Below are 22,840 nucleotides of genomic sequence, written 5' to 3' on the forward strand. Positions count from 1 at the left end.
TGGGATGTCTTTGTTAGTCCCAAATTTGCTACAAGTATGTGCAAATCAGCTCTTATGGTAATAGCCACAGGGAGATACTGTTATGAAGAATACTTCATTACCCATTGACATTTTAACTAGTTTGGACCTGATCCACTAATGGTTTCAAATTACTTACATACCTCACTTTCTAATGTAAATTACAAAAAAAAACCAAAAAAAAAAAAAATCTAATCCCCTGCTCAGTTTCTGCTTTATTCACTTGTACCGGAGATCCAAAGGCTGGGAAGGGGAAGAGCCTGTAGCAGGCTAGTGTGTACTGTTTAGAAGAGTGACTTTCCAGTCTGACTCATTGATCTCAAAGGTCTTTTCCAACCTAGTTGATTCTCTGATTCTGTCTTTAAATTAATGTTTCACCATTTTTTAATGAAGTCAAAAAAATTGGCACATTTAGGTGATTGCATGTCTGGGCCTACCCGAAGAACTTCTCTCAGAGGTCGATGGAGCATGTGGGATCCCAGCCTTCCCCCGCCTCGTGCAGAGGGGGGATCTGAATCCTGATTCGCGTTCCTACTTAAGCTGCCTGACCTCTGGAGGGGCTGGCAGGCTGGCACTGCCGCAGCAGGGGGCGGCGGGAGGCGTCTTCCAGGCGCCCTGCACCGAACGCCCGGAGAAGCTGGTCCCGCCTTCTCCTGGCTGCCGGCGTGCGGTGCGGAGCGCAGTGCAGGGTGCGGTGCGGGGTGCGATGCGGGATCCGGTGCGCAGTGCTGTGCAGGGTGCGATGCGGGATCCGGTGCGCAGTGCTGTGCAGGGTGCGATGCGGGATCCGGTGCGCAGTGCTGTGCAGGGTGCGGTGCGGGATCCGGTGCGCAGTGCAGGGTGCGGTGCGCCGTGCGCGGTGCGGGGCGGTGCGGTGCGCGGTGCGGGATGGGCTGGCACCCCGGGCCCGGCTCCACTAGGTGGCAGGATGCCGAAGGGCTCCGCGCTGCTGTCCTGGAGCCCGGGCGGATTTAGCCCTGCCTCTCCGTGTTGTCCGAGGACATGATAAAATGCGGACAGTTTCCTGGAGTCCTGCCTGCCCCGCGTTTCTTACTGGTTTTGTCATTAATGAAGTAGAATCGGGAAGGATTCGAGGGAGGTCTGAGACACAAAGGAGCCCGGTGCGGTGGCAGGGTAAGAGGGCACTTGTTGGTTCGGCAATTTACGAGGAAGAATTGCCAAGGCAGAGAGAAATTCTTTATTAAAAGGCAGCGGGTTGTAGCGAAAAACGTCGAAATAAAAAGTGTCTGCAAAGTTTGGAAAGAGTAACAGCTGGTTAAATTGTAGCGCAAGCTATAAGTCCGTAGAAAAGTACGTTCGCTTCTTTACAGAGCAAGTTCAGAGGACAACGGCTGTGATTAAGAAAGCATGGACTTTTCCATCTGTATTTTTTTAAGTTACAAAAATAAAAGGACACTGGAGTGTGTAAATATCAAAATAAACCGGCAAATAAAATTAAATCCTGTATTCAATTAAATCACATGGTTTTTTTTTCTTGCTTCTTGTCGTCTCTGTCTCTTTCAAGTATGCTTTCTGCTATGCGCCATTAAAGCAGTGATTTTGTTTGTACGGCACGCATATAAAGCTTCAGAAACAACCTCAGTGTTAGATCTGGGTGTTTGAGCTAAACTTACTGAAGATATAACTTCAGTTCCCTCTCCTTTCGATTCAGGTACGGGCCTGGCAGAGAACTTGAAAAACTGAAGCAAGTGTTCTTTCAAGTGGCTGTGATCGCGCTTGGCCCGCACCCTTCCCTGGGCTGCCCGCTCGCCCTCTGCCTTAAGCCCGTGTGCCGCTACTCTCGCCCGCGGGACCGCGCACAGGCGTAGGGCCGCTGCTCGGGGGCTCCTGGCCCTGGGAAGCCACCGAGGCCAAACGCCGCTAAAGCCGGGCTCGGCTCCCGCGGGTCTCGGGAGTCTGCAAGCAGGCGCCCTGTGTACTGGGACGGGCTCTGCGGTGAGGAGCTGCTCGGCACGGCGAGGGGGTGTCCACGCCCCGACGGGGCTGTCCTCGCTGCTGTGCTGCCGCTGCCCTGGACCGAGGGCAGAAGGTCCATCTGAAGGGGTGGTCTCCCCACCTCGGCGCTTGGTCAGAAGAGGGGTTTAGTGCTGGGAAGAGGTCGGGAAGCCGGGGCGGAGTGCCTCGGGAAGCTGAGTCGGCAGGTGGAGGTAACGGGCTGGGCGAGTGTCGTTGGGGAGGAGAGGCTGCGGGGGGAGCGGCGGGGCGCGCCCGGTGCGCGGTGCCGGGCGCGGAGGGGAGGCGGGGGAGGAGCGGCGGCGGCGGCAGCGCACGGGCTGGGGCCCCGGCCCGCCCGCCTTTGAACCGGGGCAAAGCAGAGGCGGGGAGAGGGGCCGGGGCAGGAGGCGGACGGTGACATCAGAGCGGCCGGGCGGATAAGGTGGGAGAGCCGCAGGAGCGGAGTGGGCGAGCGAGGCGTTAGCGATTAGCGGCTGCCTCGGGTTCTCCGCTCATCTCAGGTCACCTCAGCTCACCTCACCATGCAGAGGTCTCCCCTGGAGAAGGCGAACATCTTCTCCAAACTTTTCTTCAGGTGGGAGCCCCGGTGCGGCGGGACGCGTGCGGGCGGGGGCAGCGGGCCGGGCTGGGCAGCGGCCGGCGAGGAGCTCCGCGGAGAAGAGAACCGAGCACCGGGCACCAAGGAGCTCTGGAAGGGTCTGCGGGGAGAACGGTGGGAGCCTCGCTTGTTGATCCGATCACTTTTTTGTTGTTGTTGCTGGAGTTTTAGTACCAGGAATGGGCTCTGCCAGGTGTCATAAACCTTTGCTGGACCCGGACAGATGAATTTATGACATAATTTGAGCAACCTTTGGTAATTGCTCAACCAGTTAATCTGTTATTTCGTGTAAACTTTGAGAACACTGTGGGGTAGTAAGAAGCAGAGGGGAAATGGTCTCAGAGCAAGCATTCCTTCTGGTTGGCTCTTTGAGTATTTAGCATTTGCCCAGTGTGCAAGTGTAATATATGATCTTATTGGAAACAGTTCCTTGTAAGCCTTGAAAAAGTTCTCATACAAGCAAACTTCCTAGTGCCTTTTATTTCTAAAAACTTCAAGTAAAAAGAGAAGGAGTCAATAACAGTGCCTGGGCACAATGTTCTTTGTAAGACAATATGGAAACTGAATACGTCGTATGTGACATTGCTAGAAATGACAGTGTGAACGGGAAAGAGCAAATAATCTTTTGGGCATTGGCCCTCACAGCGCTAGTTTTACCAGAGTTTTACCCCCTTTTGTTACTGAAGGGTCTTTTGCATGGCAAAGAAAGGCAGGAGGAAATCTTGTGTAAGATGTAAACATGATGACTGAAATGAGAGCACATGGTGTAAAACTAACACTGTCATGAGGTCTCTGCCTTAAAAACTGAGGGCTTTTAGCCCACTTTTATATCCTTTTGGGATAGCTTTCAGCAGGTTGGTCTGTATGGTATTTAAAGTTTCTTAATGGAAGGGAGTGTGTATGAGTCACTGTTTGCCTGTCCCCCCTGCTTTGGCTCATTTTAGCCAGATAGGACAGAAGAGAATGATCCCAAATATAACCTGTTCCTAATGTTTAACAAACATCCAGGTAAAAGTAGCGATCCTACAGGTTTTCTCCAATGGTGCTGCAGTGGGCAAGAAGCCATGCTTTCTGCCAAATACTGTTGGAACCAGAGAGTATGCATGACAGGAGTGAAAGCAATTAAAATTCTCCATAAATGATACTTCAGTCAGTGCTCCTGTCAAGTATAAGACAGAAATCTGTAGGAAATAAGTCCGTCTTTTAATTAAATTAATTTCTTGAGGGGCCACTTGCTCTATATAATTTTATTTCTTTATGTTTATAAATATATGATATATAATATTCTATAAATTTATCATCCTAGAACCTGGGGTGTGAAGAAAAAAAACCTAATAAGATAAAGCAAATGTATTTCTGATTCCTACCACAGTGAAAATTTCCATGTCTGAAACCAAATGCAGTTCCTGCTCATTAAGTACATAATTAACCATCCTGAGTCCTGAGCTCATCTTTTAAATCACAGTCTGTAAGTCAAGTGAATGGTGTTTTAATCATGTTTATCATTCATGATGCATTATACTGTACCAGATATCGGTCAGATGACTGTAACTAAAGTGATAATAATAAAGTATATGAAGTTAAGGAGATGCTCATGATGAATATGAACTAGAGAAAAAAGGTGTATGGAAAGAGATTGCTTTTTTTCAATGATAATGAAATAGTTGCTATCAAGTACAACACAATATATGTTTCAGTGAAGTAACTTTTATAAGAGTCTGCAAGGCACTTATGTGTGAAGTACCAATCTGAATATAATGCGATAAGTTGAAGATCATGTTAGCAGAAATTATGTTAAAGTATTAACTATGATTATTCAGGAAATCTTGCTGATAAATATATTACTATTTAATGTACAAGTTGTTATCAGCTATAGGTGTGTAAACCTATTGGCGAGGTTTTATTGCTTCATAATCTATCCTGTTTGGGTGGGAGAGATAGGTTTAACAGGTTAAAGTCAGAATGTAGCTCTCTGATTATAACTGAATAGTTTATACATGTTTCAATATTGTTTGGACCTTTTTTCTTAATTCTTTATGCAAAAAAAAAGTGAGGAAATGTTTTGGTATACAAAGAGTAGTATCTTATAGAAGGTGTTACCTTTTTGTTGTATTAGTGATAGTGATACTACTGGGGCAAAAAAAAAAAAAGAAAATTTCTAGGAGTGGTCATGATAGAAAGTATTTAAAATTAAAAATTAACTTTCATCCTAAATTTTAAACAGTTTTGGTTTAAAAACTGAGCTTTGGTGAATAAGAAACAAAGTGTGAAAACAAGTGGTTTGACATCTTCTGTTAGGGGGACACTTAGAAAATACTAAATACTGAGAGTTTGAGGTTTCAGAGATTGTTTTGTGTTTTGTTGTATTTTCCTTATTACATTTTCAGAGTTGATCTCTTGTTCCCAGCCACATGCAAAACATTCTTTCTGTTCATTGGCAACTTTTTACCTTGCTTAAAGGAAACATAGTTTTATGCCGAAGCAGTCAGATCATGGTATGCTTAGCTTCATATTCATGAAACTTCATTTTTGTTTTTATAGCCAATACTTATTTTCCTTTGGAATTTTGGGGTTTTGCAGGGTCAAGGCCCTATCTTCTGTCACAAACAATATCAAACTACTTTGCAATCACCTAGTTTTTATTGAAAATTAACTGAGATCAGGAAGTCTTGCTAATTAATCAATTTTTATCTGAGAACTGGCATGCAGAGTTATTTCTGGCGTTTCAGAAATGGCTGCAGCTGTGGGACAATTCTGACTTTATTACTTTTCTTTTACATGCAACTTTAGATATTAAAATACAAGTTTTCAAAAAGTAATCTTTGTGCTCATGTGCAACTCTTTAAGCGTATACTTTTGCTTTGGTACCTATCAATCATGACAACTCTTAGCAAGACTTAGTACTTCAGTGCCTGATTCATTATTAAATCCAAATGAGAAATACAAACTAACCCAGTTTTTTTGTCAAGTCTTCTCATGGATTCAGTCAATCAGATCTGCTCTAGTTGCTTCTTGCTTTCTAAACCAGAGAAAAAGAAATCTATGCATTTATATAAAAACTGTCCAGTGGTTCCTAGAACAATTTAGTCAGTAAGGGATAAATGCTGGATTCATTCTTCTGCCCTGTGTGTGTTGTGAGGGCTAGGAAAAGGAATTCAGTTCTATACCTTACCTCTTCTAGGAAGCAGGACCAAGTGTTACCAGTGTTTGGCAGTGAAGGTGTTTGAGTTCTCTATCCCTGGCTCAGCTACTTTTTAGAGCATAAATAAAGAGAGAGTCTGTACTCTTCAGAATAAAAAACTTCTTTGAAAGTTCTAATTCCTTGTGTGAGACTTCTTAAGAAGTCTGCTAATAACCTTTAAGGTGGATAAGATAATTCAGGACTTGGGTACTTAGGCCATACACTACAGTAATGTTATTCTGTCACTCTTTCTAGCTTAATTCAGTCATAATTTCAAGTTAAAGAGTGCCTTGTACAAGATAGTTTCTGGTTTGAAAAGGCATATTAATGATAATTAAATTGATTCCCTTCAGAGAAATGAACTAAAGCCAGACCTTCCCTGGGCAGTCCCTGCTCTATTCTTGAACTGCATAGCTTAGAATTCTAGGCCAACAACTTCCTTAGGATTTTCATTCTTGAATTGAAAAATCTCGTGTTTTCCTTGCAAAATTTGGGATGTAATGCATACAATTTTTACTCAAAGTTTCTCCTGAAACTATCTTGAGTTCCTAAAAGTCCCTGATTTTGTATAGGAAGCTTAAAGGACTAATTCATGCCTCTACATTTCACTCTGGAGGGCAGGTGTCTGGAAATTGTCATAAGCTTCCCTTATCAATACTTAGCTATAACACTTTGGTCATCTTCCCCCTTTGAAAAAGGAGCCTCTGTGTACAGTAGCAGGTGAATGGCACGGTGTTATGCCTCAGTTTCTGGGGCAGTCAGCTTAGACACTTACACAAGGCAATTTTTCTGTAGTATACTCTTAGGGCCTTGTATGTATCTAGCCCTGATGAGCTGCCTTTCACTGATCCCAGGCAATCATAAATGATGGCTGTTAGTGATAAGCAAGCACAGATACAGCTGCAGCACGGATTCTGGCCCTGTGAGGCTGCCTGATCATTCTTCTGTTGCCACAAGTGGTCCTTGGAGACCTGCTGGTCTGCCAGTCCTTCAGATCTGTCTAAGCTTCTCCGTCAGCTTCTGAAAGTCAGATGGGTCAAAGATGTGCATGCAAGTCTTGGATTCCTTCTGAAAATTTGACTTCTATTGCTGTTTCCAAGGTAAAATATGAAACTTGAAGTGAACTGGAGGAAGGATGCAGAGTCTCCTACACTTCAAGTACAGGGGAATACTTTCTTTAACAATAAGGCTAAATTGTGTCTTTGGCTCAGCCTGATACTGCATCTTTGGTCTGATGACCAAAAATGCAAACCTTGTGTAGCACAGGGACCTTCTCTGGCTGCTTTGTAACTCTAAAGCAGAGATGCCTAGATCAAGTTGCATCTGACTTCTGAAATATATTTAAAGTCTGTTTTCTTCCTGCAAGAGGAAGACTTACTATCTTGATATTAAAACTAAATTATCAAGCATTTGAAATATTTGCAGACCTGTCTGTACCTTGTTATTTTCTACATGCTTATTTGATTTTGGTGAGATAGAAAGTAATCTGTCAAAATCCTTGATTTTTTTTTTTAATACTGTAGGCAATGACATGGTTAGTAGATTTATTATCTATATTATAGAGGCTTCTAAATGCACTGACAGAAATCCTTTGCACTAAGCAGAATATCTGATAAAGCATTGTTTTGAAGATCTTGAAGTCTAAGCAGATATCACAAAGACGGGTTAAAAAGAAGCTTCCTTACTAGTTTTGTAGAGGAGAAAGTGGAGTGTACAAGGGTTGTGATTTGTCCTAGGAGCATGCGGTGGAGTCAGTGCAATCTGCCTGGGATCTCCTATCCAGAACTTTGATTACACAAGAGTATTTCTGGTGTGACTAGGTTATTTCAGAATATTTCTGCAGTGAACAATTATCACCTCTTTCATGCTTAAGAATCTAAGTCTCTGAATATCTACATTTTTGGATATGCTAAGTTTCAAAGTGGTAAGAATAATGTGACATTGCAAGAGGTTTCTACAGGTTGCAGATATCTTGGTTTATGTTTCTTCTGTTCACCCACCCCCCAGCTTTGCAGCATATGTGTGTAGGTATAGTTGTGGAGGCAGGATGGTGCCACCTTGACATCCAGGCAATAATGTGTCACATTATGTCCTCTGAAATAAGTAAGTTAAAGGTGAAAATTAACCAGTGTTTAAGGAGACATGTTGAAACACATTGCCAGATTTTGCCATGTGTACTTGTAGATGCAGTTCAACCTGCTTCCATGAGACTAGGGGTACACCTGGGTGAGACAAGCAAGAACTCAGAGGCTGTTTGTGTCAGTCCCTCTCTCATAAGCAAAAGGATCTGCATGAGCATTTTCAGTCAGCAAGTAGCTAATCCAAAGCTGCATTGTCATGAAACTCCCCTAACTACAAGAGAATAAATAGGCATTTAAGACATGTTTGGAAACAGCATTGTTTTTCAATTTAAACCACAAGCTTTGTGCTTTTCAGATATGGGTAGGCATCCTTCTTTCAGGAGAAGATAGGTAGGAAGGGGGAACTGATCCTGAAAGGCAGTGTTTGGGGTGGGCTGTTGCAATACAAATGTCTTGATTCCATGGGCAAGGTTGTGCCTTAGGAGAAAATCCTAAGTGACAGCTGGTAAAGGTACTTGGTTTTAGGTAGATTCCCATATTTTAATATTATTTACCCTTTATTTTCTCCCCAAACTTTTAAAATAAAGAATGTGATTTTTTTTTGTATTGGAGTCATTCTGATATCTCACTTTAGCTTTCACCTTGACTCATTTTAAAGTTAATCTGTAAGTTCTGGAATGCTTTTATTTCTCTATAGGTGATAAAAACAAAGAAAACAAAACCACAAAGGTCCCCCCCAATGTTGCTTTGCTCAAAACCTGACTGTTTTGGAAATCAAAAGATATGAAGAATTTTCTTATTAATTTGCAAGGATCATGCTGAAGACTAGCATCATCAAATACCAGGATAAAGAGAAAATGGCAAAGAGCAAGCAGTAAGAGAAGCGGCACCTAATTCAGGGGTGATTCCATATTATTGTGATGGTAATTTACATTTTGACACTTGGTATTAAAATGAAATGAAATGCAACTGTGTTCACCTGTTTATTTATACCTGACCACATATCAGTCATTTGGGTTGGAACAAATTATAGTTTTGGAAAGGGTCATTGCACCTGATGTGCAACTCTATGCTATTTTTTTATGAAACATATCTTAAAAAATTCATGGCTAACAAAGTGAAGTGCTAAATTGGGTGGAATGTGTTGCTATCACTTAGTGACACATCTGGAATATTTAAAAATTCAATTAAATCATGAATAGCACTGCTCTGCAACAGTTTTGCTGATGCAAACTTTCTGTAATGTTCCTTGTTCTTTCAAAGGACCAGGAGAAAAGAAAGCTTTCTCTTATTCTTGCTGAGGGGTATATAATTGAGAAAAAGAATGAAAATTAAGGAATATCCTCTCCTAGTCTGTCTAACTGTAGGTATATGCTGAAACAGCCTTGTTCATAGCACATCATCACCACTGTTATTTTGTTAGCTTTGTTAAGGAAATATTTGAAGCATGTCTTACACTTGAATTTGGTACCTAAACAACTGGCAGTTTGCAGTACAATTAATATATTCTGTCCTTCCATCTTGCACAACCTATCCCCTGATGTGCTGTTTTCTCTCAAATATCTGTCAGTACTTCTGCAAACTGAAATATTTTGACTACCTTACTAATTGTAAGGAAAAACGTACTGAATTTCTGCTAAAAAAGCATTTAGCAGTTAGGTAATTTGAATAAGTATCACTTCACAAAAACTGGCCATAAAAGAAAAGACTTCCCCAAGAATTGCTGTGCCATAATCCTAATTAAGATTTGATACTAAAATCCTGGGGTTTCAGCAGAACGTTGATTAGTCTTAAAATGGTGCTGCTCACAGCTAGTGGCAGAGTCAATAATATTGCAGCTAAATACTTTCCATGTCAAATAACACCTCATGGGGAAGAATTGTTTATTAGTGAAGAAATTAAAATCTTAATTTTTGTGATTGTGGGGAAAACAACAACAACAACCTGGAAATCAGTAGGGTCTGCTTTTACCTTTGTTGTTGAAACCCTGCAATAATTATGTTTAAATATTAAACTTTATATTTTGTTTTGTTTATAAAGGGGGAAATGCTAAAGTTAATATAGTTTTGAGAATATATAACATGCTATCTCAGTAGGTTACTATTCAAAACAAAATAACTGCAACTCTGCTCTGTTGAGGGTGACCAAGGGGCAGGGGGCAGGAATAAGGCTGTTGTGCTCCGTGGGCATGCTGACTTGTCCCATCTGTTAGCAAGGATCACAGAAAGACAGGGTCACCTTTTACAGCTGCATTACAGCTGCAGGATGTTCAGAGAAGACAGCTGGTGGTGCAGAGGCTCTCCTGGAGAAGCAGTTTTGGGTGTAGTAGGGCCACTTCCAGTATGAAGTAAGCAACAATTTACAATTTGCTGCTGCTGCAATGATGGGTATCTTTTGTGGGAGGATGGGAGTGCAGAGCCTCTGATGCAGTCTGGTCAGAGGGACTCTTTGGGACTTTCTGAGATCTACATGGTACCTCAGCCTTATCTTGCAGCTGGTAAGAATTCATGGCTCTACAAACATCTAGTAAAACTTAAGCTCCAAAGCATCATAATTACAGCTTGATTATGTTCCTTCCTCCCTTCCCTCCCCCTACCTCCCCCTTAATTGTTTGGAGGAAGAATAAGTTAAAGCCAGAGGCACTATTCTTGATCTCTCCATTGAATTTTAGGTCCAGTTCCTTAGGAGCTGCAGTCACTATGCTTAACTATATTTTGCACAGGTATTAATGCTTTGTAGGAGGGAGTGAAGGCATGGCCACCTCTGCACTGCTCGGGAGGTGTTGCTGTGTCGTGCACAGAGCACCTGTTGAAATGGCAGCAGTCTGATCAGTGACCCCTGTAGGAGAGCTGCTCTGTTTTGCTGGTCTTGGGTAGCCCAGCACCACTGTTCTGTCTCAGCAAGCTGTGCTTCTTGATCTGAATAGCCTGATGGAGCTAGGGTATTCCTGTGCTCAGGAAGGAGATCTGGGCAGTTGGCTTAGCAACACAGATGCTCCTTCTGTCTTCAGTGACATGCAAAGCAGCCTTAAGGAAGAGTCAAATCCTATTGACAAGTTGTCTTTGTTAATACTCTCTGGAAAGCCAAAGACATCTGTCCTATTGGTACAAATTGCTTGAGTGGGATGAGTCTGAACATGCTGTAGAAAGCAATAACTGTAATAAGAAACCTGTTAACTACTCCTTAATAAAAGACAAAGAAATGGTCATTAGAAATCTACCAAACAGTACGTTATATATATATTTACATATAAAATGCATAATGTATGTTTTACTATGGGTAGTAGATAATAGATATGGAACTTGCCTTCTTTTTTCCTTTCCTACTCTACATCCTTGAAACTTGTTCCCTGATGGATTTCATGCATGTGTACCCATAATAACATTCCTAGTTTGTGGCAAAACTCTCACAGCACTACAGGTTTCTCTGTGAAAGGGTTCATTAAATGCCAGCCAGTAATCCGATGGCATTTGCTAACATAATGCTGTAAAGCCAATCTGTTTCCCTTCCTTCTTGCTCTCTTCCTTTCAGAGTAAATTTCTCTCTCTCAACAACATCAGGAAAAACCTCAGCATTAATGTTGACAAGTTGTTTCCAATAAGCCAAAAAATAGCTCTGACTGAGTATGTCACCTAGTGTTATGGAAACATGGATAACTACAGATTATATTGCCAGTTAAAATAAATTCATGGTCATTTTGCATTTCAAATCTTCGCAAAGAATCTAGAACATAATTGCTATAGGAATGCTATAGGAAACTGGCAAAAAAAAGGTTTTGTGAGATATTTAAGTGTTTAGGTCTAGTATATATATTTAGGTCTAGTATATTACTTTTAATAAAACGCAAACAGTCTCCTGCAGTTCCTGACAGCAGGAACTCAAGCAGCTGTTGAAAATCTACCTTGAGACAAACATCACACATCAGGCCAACTCCTGCCACAATTACCAGTCCAACCTGAAGCCACTTGGCACGATGCACAGGTTGGCCAGATGTAGTTAGGGTGGGAGTTCCAAGCAAGGCCAGGGCAGCTGGGTGATGAACATCTCTGTGCAAGCCCTGCCAGCAGCTTGCAGTAGGAGCCTGGCTGCAGACTAGGAGGTCCCCAGGGGAAGGTGTCAGCACTGCTCATTTAGCTGGCTGGAGGAGTTTATCTTGCACAGGTGCAGCTACCACGATGAGCAGTGAGATGAGGATGAGGACTGCCTAAATCTGTATCAAATTGATTTGATTTGGGAGAGGAGGGGAGTTTAGGGACCACATAGTTTTGATGGCAATGATAAATGCACCTGGTTAACACAGAGTTAAACACAGCTTAAAATGTGAGACATTTCTAGAAGTACAGTAGATCTGCTAAGTGTGCTGCCTTCTCCTAATGATGATACAAACACTCAGCTCTCTTTCTAAATGCAGTCACATTTTGTTACTTTGGGCTGTGGCAAAGTGCCAGGGTAAGTGTTAATCAAAACTATAAATAAAATCAAATATGTGGAGGGAAACAATATAATAAAAACTGTTTTCTCAAAACATACAAAGTGAAACTGTAAAGCGCTTATCTTTTGTCGGGTTGGGAATTGCTTATTGCAGTCTCAAAGCATTTTTAGGGGGCTCAGGAAGGTTATTACTTAGCTACAGTGTTGTGAATTAAAGACGTTGCCTAGGAAGTACTGTTACTTCCTTGCATTAGGTGCAATAGTGGTTTTGTGTCCCATAATTTGTATTCATTCTGTTATTACTGAAATACCTATGTATATGGGACGTCGGTGAAGCTGAGAACAGGAACTCATGAGAGTTTCTGTTCCTGAATGTCAAGGATTAGCCAGTTCTCCACAAGATGTGCACAAAGCCAATAGCAGCTGCCCTTTCTGTCTTCAGGAGCTGGCAAAATACAAATCAGTACCTGATATACCATTTGCAGTAGCCATGAAAAACTCTGTATAACACATAAGTGATACATGAAATTCAAGGTTTTTCTTTTATTCCATTTTATCCCTGAAAATTATTGGCCTCTATTTCCAATAGCTGTAAAGTTTATGGATGTTTAATCATCTCCAAATGGTAAAACGAGAGTTCAGTGACTCTACAAAGTGGACTCTCCTAGCTCCCTTCCTATAATATACCATGAATCACTTGTTATTTCTCAGCTACAGTGGTGTGAAAGACTGAGCTAAAAGCCATATGATTCATCTGAAACCATACTATTATTGCAGAAATGAAGGATAGTCCTTCAATTTCTTAGTGCATATTTTCTTTGCAGTGGGTGTGCTATAACCATGCACTTGGGAAATATCTTGGTGCTTTACTGACTTATGGGGATTATAAACTGGTGTCTCATGCAATTCATAACTTCATTAAAGTAAATTTTCAAGTGTGCATGTGTGTGCACACAGTTGCATACAAGTAGTCTTCATCTGTAGTGTTAAGGACTTTTTGTGCTTTTGTAGTGTTCAATGATGTTCTTTTCCCTTTGTATCAACTTCTTTGCACCTTCAGAGGCTGCAATTGAGAATGTGGATTACTTTGTGTGTATGACATATGTTTGTACAGGCATACAGGTAAGCATATCCAATAAGCTGTTCATATTTTCTGAGTGACTGTGGGAAACATTGTTGCATATATTTTGTGGGTTTTTAGCTGTTGTCTAGAAAAACAGTTTAAAAGAAAAAATTTAAAGTGATTGAAGTTTTGCAGAATTTTATCATAATCATGAATCATGCCAGTTTTTTACAAACTCTGATTTACACGTGGAAGTACAATGGCAATCAACCACAAGCTACTTCTTTTGCAGGCACTTCATTTTTTTTAAGTAAATACTTTTTATTGATGACAGTAAAGCAGAAGTTCAAGTAGTTTCAAAATACACCATTAGTTCAAAACAGTTCTTATGTTTTGATCTAGTCCTTTGCTTTCAAAAAGATTTCTGAACAGAATCTGGTGAAAAATTTTGTCGAAGTTGATCCTTGGGGATTCAGAGGTCTTTTTGGAGCTGAATAGTTTGATAAAATTAGTCATGGTGTATAAAGGTTTTCTCTACAGAGTAGCCATTCAGAGTAGTCTTCTCCTGCTTTGTTTTGTTTCAGACTGCCCTTTAAATTGCAAAATTTTAAACATGACATTTGAAAAAACAAATGCAAAATACATGTATATAATGGACACAATGAAGTTCTTATGAGGAGTCCTGTGCAAGATTTGTGTTGTTAAGTACATATTGCAATGTAGGATGTCATAGAATCATAGAATGATTTGTGTTGGAAGGGATCTTAAAGATCGCTGGGTTCCAACCCCCCTGCCACAGGCAGGGACACTTTCCAGCAAACCAGGTTTCTCCAAGCTGCATTTAACCTGGCCTTGAACACTGCCAGGGATGCGGCATCCCCAGCTTCTCTAGGCAACCTGTTCCAGTGTCTTGCTATCCTCACAGTGTTTCTTCCTAATATCTGATCTAAACTTGCTCTCTTTAAGTTTAAAGCCATTCCCCCTTATCCTGTCATTACATGCCCCTGTGAAAAGTTCCTCTCCAGCTCTATTAGAGACCCTCTTTAGGTACTGGAAGGCTGCTCTAAGATTTCCCTGGAGCCATCTCTTCTCCAGGCTGAACAATTCCAATTCTCTAAACTTTTCTTCATAGGGAGATGTGCTCCATCCTTCTAATCCTTTGTGGCCTCCTCTGGACTCGCTCCAACACCTTCCTGCCCTTCCTGTGCTGAGGACCCCAGAGCTGGCCACAGTACTCTAGGTGGGGTCTCCCCAGAGCAGAGCAGATAGAAATGAAACTTATATGTCCACTTTACTATAGTTCTGATTTATTATTTATTTACATGGACATAGCATATTTGGAAATACAGTACAAAGGTTTCAATCCCCTGTTCATTTGCCTCCTGCTGACTTGGTAGGAAGTTTGGGGCATGATCCCAGACCAAAACTTATAAAATGTAGGAATTTCACAATTATTCTTTTAATATTATATTTGTCAATATAGTTTTGTAAATACAGTGCAGGGCTGCACTATATTGTGTCATATATGTGTGTGTATGTGAGTGCATGTGCACTTAGAAATACTTGGATGCTGTAGACAAATTATTCAGGGTGAGACAAAGCAACTCCAGAATTAATGCTCGAATTTTTTTTATTTCTAACATTGTTATTTTTAATATTTGCTTAGATGGACAAACCCGATTTTGAAAAAGGGTTACAGACGACGGTTGGAGCTGTCAGATATTTATCAAATCCCTTCTGCAGACTCTGCTGATAATCTTTCTGAAAAACTGGAAAGGTATGAAAGGTTAATTAAATAAATTTGTTTCAGAAATCACACTGCAACAGCTTTAGGATGAAATGTTTAAATAGCATTGGGTGCAAACTAATTGAACACAGTTGTTGTACTTTGGACATGACTGGGATCCCTGGTGCAGATGTACTACTTAAGTGGTCTAAATTTCTATTTACAGGTACCTGTGATACCTGCCACTGATCGCAGAATCACAGAATATGCTGGGTTAGAAGGGACTTAAAAGGATCATCAAGTCCAAATCTTCGCCCTAAAGAGTACATCCCCAAGAATCACACCATGTGCCCAAGAGCATTGTCTAAACACCTCTTGAACTGTCAGCCTTGGTGCTGTGACCACTTCCCTGGAGAGCCTGCTCCAGTGCCTGACCACCCTCTTGGTGAAGAACCTTTTCATAATACCTAACCTAAACCTAGCTTGACTCAGCTTCATGCTGTTTCCTCAAGTCCTGTCACTGGAGAGTCCTGTCACAAGAGAGAAGAGATCCTCCCCCTCAGGAGGAAGCTGTAACTGCGATGAGGTCTCCCCTCAGCCTCCTCCAGGCTGAGCAGACCAAGTGACCTCAGCCACTCCTCATATGGCTTCCCCTCAAGGCCCTTCACCATCTTTGTTGCCCTCTCTCGTATCTTTCTGATGTTGTGGCACTCAAACCCGCCCAGAATATTCAAAGTGAGGTTGCAGGAGTGCAGAGTAGGGCTGGGCAATCCCCTCCCTTGCCCGGCTGGCCATGCTGTCCCTGATGCACCCCAGGACAGGGCTGGCCCTCCTGGCTGCCAGGGCACTGCTGACTCACATTCAACTGGCCATCAACCAGGACCCCCAGGTCTCTTTCTGCAGTGCTGCTTTCCAGCATCTCATTCCCGAGAGTGTCTGTACATCCAGAGCTGCCCCATCCCACGTGCAGAATCTGGTCAAATCTTACCTTTGTTAAAATTCATATAATTGGTGATTTCCCAGTCCTCTAGCTTGTTAAGGTCTCTCTGCAGGGCCTTCCTGCCCTCAAAAGAGTCAGAAGCTCCTCCCAGTTTTGTATCATCTGCAAACTTGCTCAGTGTCCCTTCCTGTACAATGTCCAAGTCATTTAGGAGGATGTTGAAGAGCACAGGGCCAAGGATGGAGCCTGTGGAACCCCACTAGTGCCAGGTCACCAGTCTGATGTCACCCCAGTCACTGTAACCCTTTGTGCCCAGCTCATGAGCCAGTTGCTCACCCATCGCATGGGGTGTTTATCCAGCTGAGTGCTGGACATTTTATCCAGAAGGATCCTGTGACAGGCAGTATCAAAAGCTGTGCTGAAATCCCAAGGGATTACATCACCTGGCTTCCCTTGGTCAGCTGGGTGGGTTTCCTTGTCATAAAAGGAAATCAGGTTTCCACTCATGAAGCTGTGCTGGCTGTAACAAATGACTACGTTGTCTTTCAGGTGTTTTTCAATACCTCCCAGAATAATCTCCTCCACAGTTTTGCTGGGCACTGAAGTGAGACTGACAAGCCTCTGTTTTCTGGGGTCCTTCTTCTTGCCCTTCTTGAAAACTGGAACAGTGTTTTTCAATCAGCTGGGACCTCACCAGACCCCCAAGACTGTTCAGAAATCATTGTGAGAGGTTTTGCAATGACACCAGCTTTGAGGATTCTTGGATGAATCCCATTAGGCAGCATAGATTTGTAAAGATCCAGCTGGAGCAGCAGAACCTGCACGATTTCAGGGTGATGAGGGAAGCTAGACTCAGAGTTTCAATGTTAGTTCCCTGAAAAATGAGACAGCAGAAATGCTGTTCTTTATTCCCAAAATAACCTTGTAAAACCTTGATTTATTTTTTCTTAATGAAGTAACATTCTTAATTTCCTTTGATACCACTGTTGACAGACTAATTGTTTCTGCAGAAATCATATTCTGACTTTCCTCATTTAGGTTTCCAGTCTTCTTTATCCAATTTCAGTGGGCCCTAATTTAGAAATTGTGCTGCACTTGTGACTAACTCTTACAACAGAGGTGCCTAAATCCATTCCCTCTCCACCAACTGATGTACCAGGCAGCTTACATGTAGCTTTCACTGATGTACCAGGGCAGCTTACATCTACACTGTTGTGCCAATCCAGTCAATTTTAATTGCAGTGTGACATAAGTTTTCCAAACCAGTGGAATTTATTGAGAACATTGGTATGCTTAATGTGTTTTGATAGCTTATAAATGAAATATGCTGATTATCTAATATTCAATTGAAAAATTGAGAAAATAGTTGAAGTTAGTCTCAGGAGTGCTTTAATCTTTGAATTGGATTTTGCCAAAACGTATGTTCTCTGTATACAGCATTGCTTCTGGTCTACAATTTCTTATTGAAAAGAAAGTTATTGTCCCAGCAACAAGGTTTAAAATAGTACTGTGCAGTGGAAAAGTCACATTTTTGATGCTTTGTTGGTGCTTTCTTTTTTGCTGACTGGAAGAGCTCCAAAACATTTATTTGCCTATTATTGTACTCTGGTTTTAAGTACAGCAGGTTTCTTTAAAACATACAATGTGACCTTTTCATGAAATAATTCCCTGCAGGGTGATGTATGACCAAGTACTTAAAACTACCAAATATGTGGCTGAACTAGGTTTGAACTTTTATTGATCTATCAAGTCCATGAAGGCCAGATTCTTGGGGTCTCTGCACAGCTTTCTTTCATTAGCCACCTTAGCTAAATCTCCTTGGATATACTCGAGTTAATTGAAGTATGTCACAGCCAATGTATTTGCTCATCCAATTTAATGGTTCTGGTTTTGCTTTCTTTTCAGAGAGTGGGACAGAGAACTGGCAACTTCAGAGAAGAAACCCAAACTCATTAATGCTCTTCGACGATGCTTTTTCTGGAGATTTATGTTCTATGGAATAATTTTATATTTAGGGGTAAGAAATGTTCTCCTCAGGAAGTTTTAGTGTTCCTTAAATATATTCAAGTTTTAGGGACTGCTAAATTAATATGGAATATTGTGAATAGCTACAGATTTTTCCTCTGTGTGTTGCTTACAAAGGTAAATACAGAGATGTATTCAGGGGCTTTCATTAAAAAAAATCTTAATACCTTTTGAACATACACATTAATAGTTTTTAAATGTTTCTAGTGCTGTTAGTGCTCCCAAGTGTGTGATCACACACTTTTCAGGTGAAAACCTGAACTGATTATGTTTATCACCTTTCTAACATGTTAGGTAGGATTACCTTGACTTACCAAATGCCACCTGTTTGTTTGACAATCCTATCACTGGGGTTAAGAGACGTGAAAATAATTTATTGCTAATGCTGTCTCACTAGGTATGCTGTGTAGCCAGACTGTAAATATGAAAATTGCTGTTAACCAATATGCAAATTAAGTATCTGTTTTACTTACAAATTTCTGTGATTTAGTAGTAAAAAAGAGTATATCACCTCTGTAAGGAGGGGCAGCCAGTCTTGGGCTGAAAGGGTGTTGTGAGGTTATGTAGGGAGAAAATAAGAAGAGTTAAAGCCAAACTATAGCTACATTTGACCACTGCAGTTAAAGATAGCCAAAAAAAAAAGGTTTCTATAAATACATTAGTAGCAAAAGGAAGGCTAAGGAGAGTTTCCATTCTTTTCTGGATGCAGGGGGTAGTGTAGTGTCAGGAGGCTACCCTTTAGGTACTGGACCCTAAATTGTCTCAGTCCAGGTAGAGCAGTTAGCTATCTAGGACAGGGCCTTCTCACTCTATTGGGAACGGTGAGAAGAACAACATAGACTCTCTTGTGGAGTTGAACAGGAGAATTTCTCCCCCTTTATTACCTCTGATCTTTTTTTATACATGATATGTGAAAGTACAGAAAAGAAAACTCTTATTGTTTAGTAAACTAACACATCACCATCATTGGTGAGTGGGGTTCACCACCCCTCGACCTTCTCTTGCAAGACAACAAGGAACTGGCAAACAGCACCTGCAAGGCTGTTTTCTGTCTCTGAGGATTGTTTTAATTCCTCCTTATGATTTCCCAGGCCACTTTCTCAGACAAGACAGAAAGTTATGTGGCCTGCTGTTCCACAGGCACTGTGCTGCCTGCTTCATAGTTAGCATCCATAGGGCCTCTTGCTATGTAAGGAGCTGCATGATAACTCTCTCTCTACTCCTTCATCACCTTTGTCAGCTCTTCTCTGGGATGTCACCTTGTATTTGCAGACCCCTACTCAATCAAGTCTTTTATCTGTTCCTGTGATCTCATTACTGCCTTTAGATTTTAAACTTTTTTTACTCACCAAGCCAGCAACTCCTAATTAATGATAGGTTTGTATTTATAAAACCCCATTGACAACAAAACAGTTCTACAAAAGTAGCCAACCATGGACTGTAGTAGCTGTTCCTGCAGAGTCTGCCATCAGAACCTTTGCACTAGTGCATCCCTGTTAAAAGTTAAGCAGTGTCTGAGCGATCTTGCAGGCAGTCTTGAGGATAACAGAGGATAATACTCTTTCCCAAAGTTTAGGCAATGTGTGGATGCACAGGGTTGATTTGTCCTTGTGCACTTTTTAAATTGAGTACAATTTTAGATAGAGTGAGGACAGAGGAAGACTGCAGGATTTTTGACTCATGCTCTTCGGTTGTGTGTATGGGTTTTTTTAAAAATTTCTTTTAGAAATCACAGATGCGTGCAATTAAACACAGTAAATGAATCTGCACCTTCCACAATGAACATGGAAAGATTAAATCTTAGTTTAAATTCTTGATTCTATTATCATTAGTGTTCATTTTATTTAATGCTGCTTTGCTGTATTGAAAGAGGAATTGTAAAAACACCAAATTGCTCCTGAAGCTGCTGGTGTTCTTTGCAGGTTTGCTCAACGGAAATTAATGGGAGCTTTGCCATAAATTTGAAAGGGGACAGGATGTTGTGCCGTACTGGCATAGGTGTAACCAAGTTGTGTGTTCTTTTGAACTTCATTTTCCTTTCAGCTTTTTGCTTGTCTAATCTCTGAGCTGTTTTCATGGCATCTTTCTTGGACTGTGGTTTAAACTGTGCTGACATCCCTGCTGTTTGTATAGATGTCCTTTCAGCTGGCAACACAGCTTTGCTCTCATTAAGTCTAGCCTTTTTTCCATCTCTCCCTCATCCCTGATGCGCTGTAGGTAATGATGTTATTGCAGGGTGGACACTTTTGCTCTGGCCCCCTAGAGTACTACAACTCCCCCTCATAAATAGTGTTATGTTAGGCACATTGAGTTACTGCACTTAATGTGTCTGCTCCCCTGCTGTTTGAGACTGTTTCCATTCTTCATCCTGTCAGAATATGAATCTTGCAATTTAAAGAGCAGGTGTTATGGTGGTGAAACAAAAATCTTGTATTTTAGCTTGATACCTGCTAGCCAACTAGGTACTTTGCTGTGAGGGTCAGTTTGATTCTGTATGTATTTTGGTCTTATATTTATTGCCATGAAATTTATATTTCCACTCAGGCATAACAGCTGCTAATATTAACTTAGAAGTGGTTTCAGTCTCATATCCCAAAGGACCATAATGAGGATTTCCTGGAGTTCTCACATATGGGTCACGGGTGTGAGTGAGGAGGCAGGGAGGGAAGCACTTCTTGTCCATATGCCGAAGAAGAGATGTGCATTATTGTCTGCAAATGCAGAGTGTTTGAACATATGGAGGATACACGTAACATAAAAGTTGTTAGAATAATCATACCAGGTCAGATAAGCACAATATGGTGTGTCATAATCTCATTTCTATTCAGATCTTTATTCTTTTAATTAAGATTTTGGTGAGGGGGAGACTTATGGGTTTCTCAGTGGCCTACAATGAGTGCAGGGGGAAGAATAAGGACAGGCAGAGGCAAGACATGACTCTTGAAAACAGAGTTTTCTCTTAGGTGTACAAATTCCATTATTTTTAAAATTCTTTTCAGTTGATTCATATTTATATCAGTGGGTAATTTCAAGTTTACAAGAGGAGACACAAAAACCAGGCAGTTCTGCTTTGATTTGTATGTAGACTGGATAATATCTTTGGTAAGCAAACTGATAAATCTCTATTGTAAACCAGTGGAGTTTTATGCCCCATGAGATAGTGTGTGACTTGGCTTATTGCCAGCCACTGTTCTAGTCTGTAAATCATCTTTTTTTCCAGCTCGGAATGTATGCAATACACTTATAGTCACAACAAACACAGCAGCAGAACATGTAATTTTCACTGGAATAAAAGCAAACACACAAAAAAAGTTGCTATTTTAAGCTTCTTTAGAAAAGCTTATCTTGGAATCTCCAAGAATATGAAAACACTGTATTGTCCTTGAGGGGTGAATGTTTTGTATTTTATGAGTTTTGGGGAGTCTTGCTTCGATGCTTTGGGATGCATATGGTCTAAGCACAGCTGTCTTGGGTCATGTGTTATTTAATAAACACTCCTCCCTTTGCCCACTAATAACACTGAAGTCTTTATCAAAGTTGGCTCCAGATTCACAGCAGAGTGGTGTTTAACTTGGGTAATGTAGCACATAGTACAGGCACGGTTTTTGAGATGTAAAATTCAACCTCTTCTGTGGAAAAAGTGAATGATGAATATCAGCTCCACCAACAGTAGCATGTACAGGTTATAGAAGCACTTGCAATTGCTTTTGTATAAGAGAACCCAAAAGAGAAGAAAAAAAAAACTAATGGAGATTTTTCCAATCTATTTACCACAGTATAACTTCAATTACACCTGAACTTCACCAGTTCCCTTCTCTGAGTCTGTATGGTGGTCTGTGTGGTTTTCATCTGGAAGGCAGTACTGGTAATTTTTGGGCAGAATTTGACATGTCTGTACAAAAGAATTCAGTAATGTCTTGTTACTTTGGAAGTATCACATGCTTTCTGCTGCAGTGCAACAAAAAGAAGAATAAGGAGATGCATGCAAGTTCATAATATTATGTATTTTAAAACTGATCATAACAGTGAAGCAAAGGAGCACATTCATACTTCATGTCCTTCTGAAGCTTATGCAGATGATGAGGCAAAATGTTAGACCACAGCACATTGGTGGTTTTTGGAGTTCTTTGGGAAAGACTGGGTAAGGAAAGAGGAGGCAAGAGGCAGAGATGGAAAAAGATGAGGTTAGAGGAATGAAAGTATGAGAATGATGGGGCAGAGAGGGAAATAGAAGGCAAAGATGAGGTAACACTGATGGGGTTTAATTACAATGGAAAAAGAGACTGAGGACAAATGTAATACCAGACTAAAGTTAGTGCTTTAGCAAATCATTTGGAGACCTTGTAGTTTAGTGGTTTGACTTTACCTCTTTCTCCTCTCCTACCCTGGTTCTCTATCCCTGGATGGGAAGTGCTGGGTCCTACAATCAATGCAGGAAGGACTGTTTTCTCTCAGGGACCTTTATTGAACCTGCCACCTCTACCATTTACTTCTTCTCCTCATGCTTTTGTTACAGAACTGGATGCAGCGTCTAGAACTGTTGAGTAGGATGATCCAATTATTTACACTTCTGTTCCTATTTCTATATATTTTTTGTTTTGTTTTTGTCTCAGCTATATTCTCACTGTCTTGAGAATGGTGGTGTTCGTTTTGGGAGTTCTGAGGCTTCCCTTATCCTGTAAGTCCAGTAAAGTATAGTGATAACTGTTCCCTAGGGACCAAAACAGAGGTTCTGCCTGATAAACTAGATTCAGTCATATGATATGGCTAAGCTTTACAACTCTGTAAAGAAAATGTGGA

The 22,840-nt window shown here is 41.2% G+C and overlaps 1 protein-coding gene across 1 annotated transcript in view; it reads left to right on the forward strand.

Annotated features, from left to right (window-relative positions):
• The first annotated feature begins 2,443 nt into the window (after window positions 1-2,443).
• CFTR (CF transmembrane conductance regulator) overlaps window positions 2,444-22,840 on the forward strand; it is an 86,494-nt gene continuing 66,097 nt past the window's right edge. The window contains exons 1-3 of the mRNA XM_005519242.3: window positions 2,444-2,569; window positions 15,016-15,126; window positions 17,921-18,032. Of these exons, the coding sequence (XP_005519299.1) occupies window positions 2,517-2,569; window positions 15,016-15,126; window positions 17,921-18,032 (276 nt within the window). The 5' untranslated portion in view covers window positions 2,444-2,516. The remainder of the gene's footprint in view (window positions 2,570-15,015; window positions 15,127-17,920; window positions 18,033-22,840) is intronic.

The sequence above is a fragment of the Pseudopodoces humilis genome, chromosome 5 (assembly GCF_049639895.1).
Source record: "Pseudopodoces humilis isolate 2021_Gansu_Grassland_sample_001 chromosome 5, ASM4963989v1, whole genome shotgun sequence".
NCBI lineage: Eukaryota > Metazoa > Chordata > Aves > Passeriformes > Paridae > Pseudopodoces > Pseudopodoces humilis.